This window comes from Henckelia pumila, chromosome 4, assembly GCF_033568475.1.
Source record: "Henckelia pumila isolate YLH828 chromosome 4, ASM3356847v2, whole genome shotgun sequence".
NCBI lineage: Eukaryota > Viridiplantae > Streptophyta > Magnoliopsida > Lamiales > Gesneriaceae > Henckelia > Henckelia pumila.
Genome location: NC_133123.1, coordinates 109,483,443 through 109,495,401, shown reverse-complemented (window position 1 = coordinate 109,495,401; position 11,959 = coordinate 109,483,443). Strand labels below are relative to the sequence as shown.

Here is an 11,959-nt window from a genome sequence, read left to right as displayed (position 1 = left end):
GGAACCACATAACACCTGAAAGATGGAAACTCAACCAAAATATGTGACACCCAGAGCCAAATGTCCTAGGGCAGTACATGGTCTGGAATATGGATGGTTAATACTTGAAAGATGAAAACCCCACCAATGAATGGGTGACAAATGACATGAATGAAATGATCTCGCACCGAAATGAGAGGTACAAAAGATTTGATATGTACTACTCATATCACAAAAATTTCATCTTCTTTTCTGGAGCTCATCACATAAGAACTCCAAAGTTAAGCATGTTTGACTTGAGGCAATTATAGGATAGGTGACCCCCTGAAAATTTTCTCAGGTTGTGTGTGAGTAAGGACATAAGTACGTTGGAAAGACTCATCTTGATACAGTGAGGACAATCGTCGAATATGGGGGGTTGCAGCTTGGTATTAGAGCCAGGTTGGCTCTGAGAGACAGCGCGCGCATGTATTCTCGCCACGACTCAGATGCTTCTTCTTCAAATCTGTAAGTTTTAAGGTTTTAAATGATTAAGTTGCATGATAGCATGATAGATTTACGATTTATGTATGTTAAATGCTATGTTCGATTATGTAAAAGCCGTGACTGAGTGTTATGGATGATTTTGGACATAAGGACTATGAATACTCGTAGAGGATAGAACACCAATGAGTCCAATGATCCGAACAATCAGAATAACCAGAATAATCAGTTTCTGACGGGACTAGCCACGTTACTGCGAGAACAGAGTCGTGCTCATCAAGGGGAGCAGATTTAGCAGTTGTTACAGGCTCAGACGTCCAAATGCAGGAAATAATTGCACTGCAGTGGTCACGAACCCCGTCGTCAAGCAATTCAAAGACTTGGGGCCAAGCGAGTTCAAGGGGTCAGCCGATCCCATTGTGGCTGAGGAATATATTAAGTCCCTAGAGATCATATTTGAGTTCATGCAGCTTACTGATGCAGACCGCGTGAGGTGATCTTTATTTTTCGGGACGATGCCCGTGTGAAGTCCCTTGGCCATCATGTCAGCCAAAACTTGATATCCAGCTTCAGCTCCTTCATTGCTTATGATAGCTTTACTGGTGCACCGGATCTATCGAGACGTCGAAACATTTGAGACAAATCGAAAAAATATCAAAATATCTAGGATTGACACGGATTTTTCTCTCGCTGATGCATTTGTTAAATTGATGGAAAGATCAACTTAGATAAAATTTTTAAATATTTAGGACTAAACTGTTCCACCAAAACATCGAAGACCAAACCAAAAAAAAAAAAGGAAACAATTTATTGTTGAAAACTATGTAAATAGAAGAATCTCCTCCATTTGAAATGTAAATTTTCATCGTTACTCTAAAAAAATTATTTAGTTTTGTGATATATTTGCGGTGATTGATTCAAGAGTAACAAAATTTACATCGTACATTTGATGGCCTCTAACAATTTTCGTTACAACCCCAAAAACCTATTCGTTGGAACACCATAGAAATATTTGACCTCGCGATCATCCGAGTTCCACTTACTTCGGATAACATCAAGATTTTAATAAGTAGTATATATATATATATAGCCGGTGGTACAAGCCGAATCAATGGAAGCAGATACAACCCCAAAGCACCCACTGAAGTTGAACTCATCTCAGCTCCTCCCCCGCCGGTTTTTCAACCGCGCTTTTGCGCTTATTTACTCCTTTGCCATCCTAACTTTGTTCTACCACCACGCAAAAATCCTAATTCACTCGCCGATCAATCTCCACACCTTCTTCATATCCCTTCCAATTCTACTATCGGATCTCTTTCTCACCTTCACATGGCTGAATTCACAGTGCTTTCGACTGAACCCACTCATCAAAACCCCCTTTCCCGAAAACCTAGGGAAAGTCTTCAGCACGGAGGAGTTTCCGGCGCTCGACATATTCATATGCACGGCGGACCCGTACAAGGAGCCGCCGATGACGGTGGCTGCGACCGCCTTGTCGGTGATGGCGTACGATTACCCGGCGGAGAAGCTGTCGATCTACGTGTCGGATGATGGGGGATCTGAGCTTACGCTCTTCGCTCTGATGGAGGCCGCTAGATTCGCCAAGGCGTGGTTGCCTTTCTGTAAGGAGAATAAGATCATGGAGAGGTGCCCCCACGCCTATTTTCACAACACTCGTGCTTCCGATTCTCGCACTCGAAGCATTCAGGCAATTTTTGTTCCTTTTGCAATATTTTAAGTCTTAAAAAAACAGTATTTTTCGATCTTTTGCTGCCGTACGTGACTGATTTTTAATTGTTCGATTTATTGCTGTGCAAAATATATGTGTCGATTCTAATAAATAATACTGCAGATAATGTATGAGGATATGAAGAGCAGAGTAGAAAAAGTTGTGGAGAGAGGATTTGTTGATGATGAATGCAAAATTAGTGTTGAAGCTTTTGGAAAATGGACTCAAGGATTTACAACCAAAGATCATCCTGCAATTGTTCAGGTTGAGTGCAAATTCATTAGATTTTATAAGCTTAAAATATTTATCCTTTTGGCCCATACTTTTTTTTAAAAAAAAAACTCTTATGAGAACGTCTTTCGAGTTAATTTTATTATGAAAAGTAATATTTTAAACTATGAGTTTGAAACGAGCCCACAAATTTCACAGGTATAAGAATATGTTTGAGATGGTCTTACATAGGATTTACTCCTGTTTTTTCAGAGTTGAATGGTAAAATAGTTGGATATGAAAATATGAGTGATACTTGCTATAGATGTTATTTTAATATTTAGGAGACAAAAATATGCCTGTAGGTTCTTTATATCTCAAATATGCGCTTCCAAAAATTCAATGGCAGATTTCAAAAATATTATCTTTATGGAATTATGTTGATTTTTATTATGATAACTAAATTGTGCACACGTGTAAAATAATAACAATAATTTATATAAGTGAAGGCGATAATATTATTTTTTTATTATTAAACGCTTAATTTTATGTATTTTTTTTCTAATTTTTAATGTAAGTTAGAGTTATGACTACAAATTTATGAGGTCTGATTTAATAAGAATTGATTGATGAATGACAAATTTTGAGAAAGAAGTTAGCAAGAAAAAGAGATAGGGAGGTTACAGAAAAATGATAATTTAATCATTTGGTATCTAATTTGAAGAAGATGTAGGTTAATTTTTTGGGTAAAATAAGAAGAAATTTTGGTTTGAATTCTGTTTGGTTTGATCGGATTTCTGGTCTGATTTGAGCCACCTGGATCCACTATACATTAATGAAGCAAAAAAAAGGTTGGGATTCGGTGTAGTTCTGGTTTGGAGTGGAACCATGGCAAATTCCTAGAACTTGGTTACAAAGTCATATATGGGACCACCCTAAACCTATCTATTACTAATATTAAGGTGGAAGGGGCTAGACCGACTAACTTGGTATGGTGTTACGAATTACGATATATTTTTTTCCATCGTTATTTTTTTTAAAGTTATCATTTCAGTTTAGTTTTTTCCTTTTTCTTATGAAAAAATTCAAAATTGGTCAAAATATACCATATTTATAATGTGAACTACAAAGAAAACTTTTATAATATCAATTATTGTACATGCATGTAATGTGTGCACCAAAATACCAGTAATTTATGGATGTTTAGGGTGGTTCGGAACCAGACCAGAGAGGTTCGGGTTTCAGATTCACGGGAGGCCGTTCCAGTTCTACCCATCATGTTAAGCATCCCTAATAATAGTACAGTGAAGATAACAAAAAAGATTTAACAGTACCCAGTACATCATCTTTAAGCCCATTACGGCTGTGGCGGGGTTTGGCGGACCCTATAAGATTATTAGAACAAGAAAATAGATATTTCGGAAAAAGAGACTAGGCCAAGATCTCTCTAGTACGATTCCAAAGAACTCCAAACAATCTAAACTAACTTAGCTAAGTTGTCTTCGTGCTGACTAGAACGTATGGGATACACTCCCTATCCAAATTAGGGATGCCTCTGATCCATCCTTGAATGTGATCTGGTTGTAGAGTACCCGATCCTTGAAGAATTCTCATGCCAACTCATCGGCAGCTGCATTAGCTTCCCTGAATTAAGATATATATAATAATTTATAAGTTATTTATAATAAATTAAGTTAATTCTTTTCTGAATTACAGTGTTTAATCGACATTAGTTTGGTTCTAACATATGTAGGTTCTGTCGGTGAGTGGGGATGATAAAGACTTGGCAGGCAGTTCAATGCCAAATCTCATTTATGTTTCAAGACAGAAAAATAGGGCAGTCCCACATCATTTCAAGGCTGGAGCCCTTAATGTGTTGGTAAGAATTTATTTATTTTTTCCTTTATATTTGAGAAGAGTTTATTATTATTGGATTTCAAAATTGAAATCTTATTCCAAACTTGAAATTTGAGTTTGAGATGAAGTATAAGTTATCAACAATAAGAATTTTATATAGAGCTTCGAAAATACTTTTAAAAAATAAAATTCCATTAAACATAGGTCAGATCATGATTAACAAATTACAAAAAAAAATGTAATCGAATTAATAAAATCAACCGACTCCGTCTGCTAGCGCATCAAAAATATTACCACAAGCAAAATCACTCATCTAACAAAACATACACTAATATTCGCCACATGTCTTTTATCAACAATTCGGCACACACGCATATACCGTTTGATATCATGGATGAGATGTATGTAAAATGAATAGAAGTGTGATAAAAACATGATGAAATATGGATAAGTAATACATAGATATGAGTAATATGTTGTTTTGTATAATGTTTTCAAAACGGAACCGGACCGGAGCGGCCGGTTCGACCGGTCACTGGTCCGGTCCGGAACACTCCAAATAATCGTTTTCACGGTTGAACTGTTCAGAACCGGTCAAGAACCGGCCCCAAGAATCGGATCAACCGAAATTTCAAAAAAAATTTATTTTTTTTTAAAATTAATTTTTTGAAAAAAATTTAGAACTTTAATTTAATATTTTATTAAATATATACATGATTAATTGGAATTTGTACATCCTTAAAAATATTATTTTAATATTATTAGAGTTTTTTTAATTAATTTATTTACTTTAAAAATTATATATAACTATAATTAATATTTTGAATATATTAATATCGTTATTTTATTTTTCAAACTAGGATAAATATATTTATGTCTATTTATACACATATGTTAGGTTTTAAATTTTAAAACGGTTCGATCGGTTAGATCGTTTTTTCAAGATAATCCGGTTCGATCACTGGTTCGGTTATGAAAACATTGGTTTTGTATGTTTTTAATTTTGTAGGATTATTATGTTTATTATTATAAAATATCTTAATTGTTCTTGCCAATTTCACATATATGACACTCATTCTCCACTAATACCCATGAGTTAGAAGGGATTTTTCATCAAGCCTACATCTAATGTCATACCGGGCCATGAGACGACATTCACTTAACAAAAAAATGAAAGAAACATGAGATGAATAAAAATTTATGGATCATCTCACTTTTATCCAATGTACTAAATGGTATCTAGGTATATAAATGACAGATGAATTAGATAATTAGTATTATAATATCTTATGATCTCCCAACAAAATGGACAAAAGCCAATACTAAAAGTGTATTTATTAGAAAGAAATTAATATAATAAAATGAATCATTTTAAATAATTTTAAAAACAACTAGGGATCATTTCTTCTTTAAAAGAATATCGGAAGGTAAAGAACCTATAGTAGAGAGAATGAAAATAAATTAAAAATGTTTCAAAGAAAAAAATACATTTACAGTTTGGTACGATGGTTTAGTAATTTATGTATAATTTATCTTATCCAATCTCGCGTTTTTTTTGTCATATTATTTATTCATTTATTTATCTTAAATCAATCAAATAATTGAATTTAAATTACTATATTACCCATTATAAATAATTTTATTTATATTTTATTTATTGTTAAAAAGACAAAATAGTAATTTATCATTTTTATATAAAATTTAATCAAATCAAATAAACTTATAATCTATCAATCAAATCAAATACTATATTAACTATCATTTTTTAATTATTTTTTTATTACATTATATTAGTTATCTATGTATTATTTATCTCATCATATATATATATATATATTAGTTTTGTAATAGATATGAGATATCATGCTTAATCATTTTATGTTGGTGACATTTCTTTATTTTTATATTATTTGAATAGCTTCGAGTGTCAGGAATCATGACAAATGCCCCAATACTTTTGACCTTGGATTGTGACATGATCTCCAACGACCCAAGAACACCACACACCATGTTATGTTTCTTCATGGACCATTCAATTAAGCCCAATCTAGGGTATGTCCAATTCCCTCTCCTGTTCGACGGGATTAACCAGGCTGATATTTACGCGTCCGAGTTAAGACGGGTATTTCATATAAATCCTGTGGGCATGAACGGGCTTTTGGGCCCAGATTACTTTGGTACCGGAACGTTTTTCAGTCGACGGGCTTTTCATGGAGGCCCATCATCTTTTATCGAGCCCGAAATGGCTGAACTGGGCCCAGACCGTATTCCAAGTAAGAGGATCAATTATCCACATATTTTGGAGCTGGCACACCGTGTGGCAGCCTGTAGTTATGAGAAGGGAACCAATTGGGGTTCCAAGGTATGCCCTTTCTTCCAACATAATGATTTTGAGTTCTTGGGTTCAGCTCTCTTGTGGGTGAATATAATAATTAATGTGATTTTTTAAAGTTTCTCATATAGTTTAGTGGGTGATTGATTGAGCTTTTTTTTTTTATTATTATTATTAAAAAAACAGCTAGTAAATTCTGAAAAAACAGTTTGGTAATTTATTTTGAAAAGACTTGCCATATTTTTTTTAAAGAAGGGGTCTAGGGATGTCCATTATTTTACTTTATTCGGATCTTTTAGTTGTCAGATACAAGAGATTATAGATTATTTAAATTGGTTTATATATATTTAAACATAAATTTTATGTCTAATAATATATATTTTTCTTTTTCTAATAGATTGCGTAACTACATTGCGACTATTTCCTGGTTTTATGATAAAATTCAAAATGAAAGGAGAAATAAAAAAAAAAAAATTCTAAAAACAGTTTGATTCTATACTGACAGATGGGATTCAGATACGGCTCATTGGTGGAGGACTTCTACACCGGCTACAGGCTACACTGTGAGGGATGGAGGTCCATATTTTGTAATCCAGAAAGGCCTGCTTTTTTAGCGGATACGCCCATATCTCTTAATGATATGATAACCCAACAAAAGAGATGGGTCGTGGGCCTCTTCGAGGTGGCCTTCTCCAAATATAGCCCACTAACATTTGGTACGAGTTTTTTGGGCCCACTAATGGCCCATTGCTATTGTTACTATGCTTTTGGGCCCATGATGTCATTTCCCATCACCATCTATGCTTTCCTCCCTCAACTCACTTTGCTCAACAATATCTCCATCTTCCCTAAGGTACGTGCTATGTAGATGTTATTTTCATTTTCTATATATTAGATTGTGTTTTATACGAAACCATTTGGATTTTGAGAAGGATTAAAAATCCAAAAAATTGAAAATTCATAGCTTTGAAACGGCGATGAGTAGTTCACCGTTCTTTTAAGTTATTCCAGATAATATACACAAAAATACGTTGGCGCCTGGCAGCAGCATTCATCATGATAATTGATAAAGAATGTATAGCAATCATCCAGGAAAAATTGGTAGTAGACATTGAAAGAAGTTGGAAGTCTAAAATATCTTTTAAAATGAACACAAAAACTACGAGCCCGTTTGGATTTGAAAGAAATTTTTTTTTTTCAAGTGTTTTTTTAAGTTTTAATTTTGGGCTTTTAAAAAAACTCTAAATTTGACTTTAAAAAGTGCCTTTTTAAGCACTTAAATTACCATCCAAACACCTTATAAAGTAAAAAAGAACTATTTTTTTTTTCAAAAAAAATGTTTTTTTGGTTTGGCTTTTAATACCAAACGGGCCTATATTAGGTCATCTCACATGTTAATTTCGTGAGATATACCTAATTTATCAAAAACTATTACTTTTATGTCAAACTATTAATTTTCGTTACACACATAGATCGGTTGGTCTATCTCACGAATACAAATCTTTGAAATCGTCTTAAAGAAGACATGCTCTAGAATGACATGGAATGATTGAAGAAAGATGAGGCAAAATTTGATATACCGTTGATTTCTCGGGCTTCGGATAACAAAATTTCTTTCGATATTTGGTAAGAATAGCAATCAGATACATACATAGATTTTTTTTTTATCAAATTAATTATTTTCATATTTTTTCTTATTAATTAATGTTTAAAATTAAACATAATATATGATTTACATGTTAAGTTTGTTAAAATATATTTATGTCTAGTAAATTTTGCCAAATGTAGAGGAAGCTAATAGGCATTCATTTAAATTGATAAACAGCTATAAAGGGTTAATAATAATAATAATAATAATAATAATAATAATAATAATAATAATAATAATAATAATAATAATAATAATAATTGGGTGAATGGAAAACCTATACACAATCCCTTAATTGTTAAAATTATTTTTTATATATAAAATTTTTAGTAAATTGTAAAAAAAGTGATGGCAACGAAATCTAATTGAAGGCTAAGTGGGAGAAGCAATGAGAGGTTTTTGAAGTCGTGGGAAGTTTAAGTTATATAAAATGTTGCAGTCAGCAGTATAACTAATTTTATGTTTTCTATTTTTATTATATTGAGGCCTCAATATAGTTTTGAAATCATATATTTAGTTTTGAAACACTACTTAAATATATTATATATGAAATTTGGTTATTATAAAGTTTTTATTACTTTACATAAAACTTTTATAAGACGGTCTAATATGATCGATTTTGTGAGTCAGATTTTTTATTCAACCTAACCAATGGAAAAGTTTGTACCAAAGGTTTTTCTTTACATCGTAAATATGGGTCGGGTCGACCCGTCTTACGGATAGAAAACATATTCTTTACTTTATTAAACAATGCGACATATATAAATATAATAGGTCAATGGTAAATCCGTGAGATGGATCTAGTCGATCTATATTTGTAGTCGAAAGTAATATTTTTTTTTACATAAAAAGTAACATTTTTACATTAGTTAGGTCGGATCAGAGATCCGTCTAATAAAAATTGACTCGTGAGATTATCTGGTATAGGTTTTGTGATATGAATAACATAATATCTTACTTATGTTAATTAAACCAAACACACAATCTATACCTATTTATCAAGTAAGAAGGTCTTAGAGAAACTAACATGGTTTCTTGGTATGACACCTTCATTTTAAAATTTCAAATTATTTGAAAAAAAGAGTAGGAAATAACTAATATAATTCATTATCTTTTAACTACTCCGTATGGTTAATATTTTAACCCAAAAAACATTTATTTTTTGTTCCAATAAATTTATTAGATTTTTTTCGAAAAAATTAACTTTTTGGTCACACATAATGGTGTGTGCAAATACGCTAGTACTCTATAATATATCTATCCATGATATGTCTCGTATTTAATGAGGCTGAAGGTATAATATCTATTGATACGTTTCAGGTTTCAGATCCAATGTTTTTCTTGTACGTTTTCCTGTTTCTGGGATCCTGCGGACAAGATTGCCTGGAGTTCATCTCTACAAAAAGCACACTCCTAAGATGGTGGAATGATCAAAGAATGGTGCTAACAAGGGCACTTTCATCCGACGTGTTTGGTACATTGGAATACATAAGTAATCACTTGGGCATTGGAACAAGAGATTTTGGTGTAACAAGCAAAGTGAATGGCGATGGACAAAGAAAAAGGTACGATGAAGGGAAAATTGAATATGGGGTTGCTTCTCCTTTGTTTGTGCCATTTTCCAGCGCAGCGATCTTGAATTTAGTTGCATTTATTTATGGGGTTCTTCGTATGGTGAGTTTAAGGGAAATGGACGAATTTCTCGGGCAAGTTTTGGTTGGGAGTTTTGGAATGATGATTTGCTTGCCAATTTATGAAGCTATGTTCTTGAGAAAAGATGAAGGGAGGATGCCAACCAAGATTACCATTGCTTCTATTTTTCTTGCATCCTTTGTTTTTGTGGCATTTTCTGTTGTATCTAGGTTGTAAATTTGGATTTGTAATATTTTTAGCCTCGTGACATTTTAATTTGTACCACTTTTTTCATTAATGAAATACGTCATAAAACATATATTGCTAATGTTAGGATCGGGTGAAGGGGGTGGTCTTTCTAAACTGATGTATTGTAGCAGTCGACCACCAAAGATGCTAAACTGAGTTCAGTTGAAGTTGGTCAACTGAACTGCTTCTTTTTTCGTATGTCGATATTAATTAGTAAAAAAATAAGATATGCGGAAAGATGACAACTAACATATTAGAACTTATAACAAATGGTCAAAATAAATTTGTGTGTCAGTGAGTGTGCTTGACTAAAATGTGTGTAATCTAAAAAATAAGAACACAAATATTTTTTTTTGGATGTTCGGAGTTAAACTCTTTTACGTCACATATTCTTCTACCTCGTAATGATTCACTCTAGAAGACTTTGACTATTACAACACTTTGCAACAACCCGATCCAAGATTAGGACTTACACTCAACTGCATATCTCAGAAATCCTAGACTCAACTCAAGAAATCAGCCCTCGACTGATTCTTAATACAACAGTAGTGTTTGACAGTTAACTAAACTGATCTATTACAGAGTTTACAACTCGATAAGTTATGGCACAAAGTGATCCTACACTTGATCAAATATATCTATGCGTGTGTGCTTGATCAGTTAGATTTAGTTTCTCTTGAAGCTCTTTGCTCAACTAAATAGAGGTGTAGAGTTGTAGCGTGTGAGTCTCTTTATGTATGTATCTATTATGTTCTCAACTGATCTTGATCTTCAATATATTTACATGGATTGCAACGACTCTTTTAATTCAAATTGTATCTGTTCTGTAGCACCATACTATTTCGACATGATTGTAAAATGTGGCTCTGTAGATTTGAGGCGTCAGTTATGTACGGAAAACCCTATCTGCAAGGGGTAGACTGATATAGAAAGTTCAGTATTGGTCATGGTAGACTGATTCAGTTTAGTTCCCTAAACTAAATCCCGTTTAGCTAGTTAACTCAGTCTGGTGACTCGTCCTATTTTTGACTTCAGTTTAGCTCTGGTCAAAGTCAACTTAGTTTAGGTAGAACTTTAGTCTGAGTGCGAACATGTCTAGTTTACATCTTTAGTTTGGCTCGTGAAAATTTCAGTTTACTTCAAGATTTTTCTTGTTCTTTTTTTCAACACTGAAACCTTGAAATATTCCAACAGTTTCCCCCTTTTTTGATGTTGATAAAACTTTAGCATGTAACTACATCTTCGGACAAAATCACATCTTGAAATCTCAACAAATCTTGAGTCCTTCAGTACTTGGCTGTTCTTCAGTTGACCTCTGTTTTTCACTTTTGCTCTTGAACTTGATACAAAACTGATCTTCAGTCTGCTCTTATACTCTTCAGCTTCTGTATCTTCAATCTTCTAACAATTTCTCCCTTCAACAATTTTCTCTTTTTTCTAATCGTTAGTGGGTGATGTATCTCAAAAACTTCAGTTGTGAAAATTTTTTACTCTTGATAGCACTAATAGGAAAAATTCTTGAGACAAATCACTGATCTTCTTCTATCTAGGGTGGATATTTTTCTGTTGTGAATCTCTAATGACTGGTTTTAGAACGTAAGACGTCTTGTCCAATAAATGCATGTAGATTCATGCTATTATGATCTTTAATTTCTTTACTCTTTTGCAGAAGTGCTATTCCCCTGACTTCAGTTCCCCCTTAAACTGATTTCCCTTCAATTTTTTGTATATGATTTGTTGACCTTGTGAGGGTTGCATAGATAAATTGATGACTCTTAATAATTTTCTTGAAAGATTTATCTTCAGTCCAGGGTGAGGTATCAATTTGACCCTTCAGTTG

General features: G+C 33.1%; 1 protein-coding gene across 1 annotated transcript; it reads left to right on the top strand.

Annotated features, from left to right (window-relative positions):
* The first annotated feature begins 1,507 nt into the window (after positions 1-1,507).
* On the top strand, positions 1,508-10,190 carry LOC140863354 (cellulose synthase-like protein G3). The gene is made up of 6 exons (XM_073266719.1): positions 1,508-2,170; positions 2,315-2,455; positions 4,155-4,280; positions 6,177-6,620; positions 7,096-7,443; positions 9,559-10,190. Exons 1-6 carry the CDS (start codon positions 1,574-1,576, stop codon positions 10,105-10,107), a joined length of 2,205 nt encoding a protein of 734 aa, XP_073122820.1. The 5' UTR covers positions 1,508-1,573; the 3' UTR covers positions 10,108-10,190.
* Positions 10,191-11,959: the final 1,769 nt, after the last annotated feature.

Coding starts and splice junctions, on each gene's coding strand:
- LOC140863354 (XM_073266719.1), top strand. CDS start 1,574: ATGGAAGCAGATACAACCCCAAAGCACCCACTGAAGTTGAACTCATCT. Junction 2,171..2,314: donor CTCGCACTCGAAGCATTCAG/GCAATTTTTGTT, acceptor ATAATACTGCAG/ATAATGTATGAGGATATGAA. Junction 6,621..7,095: donor GAACCAATTGGGGTTCCAAG/GTATGCCCTTTC, acceptor CTATACTGACAG/ATGGGATTCAGATACGGCTC.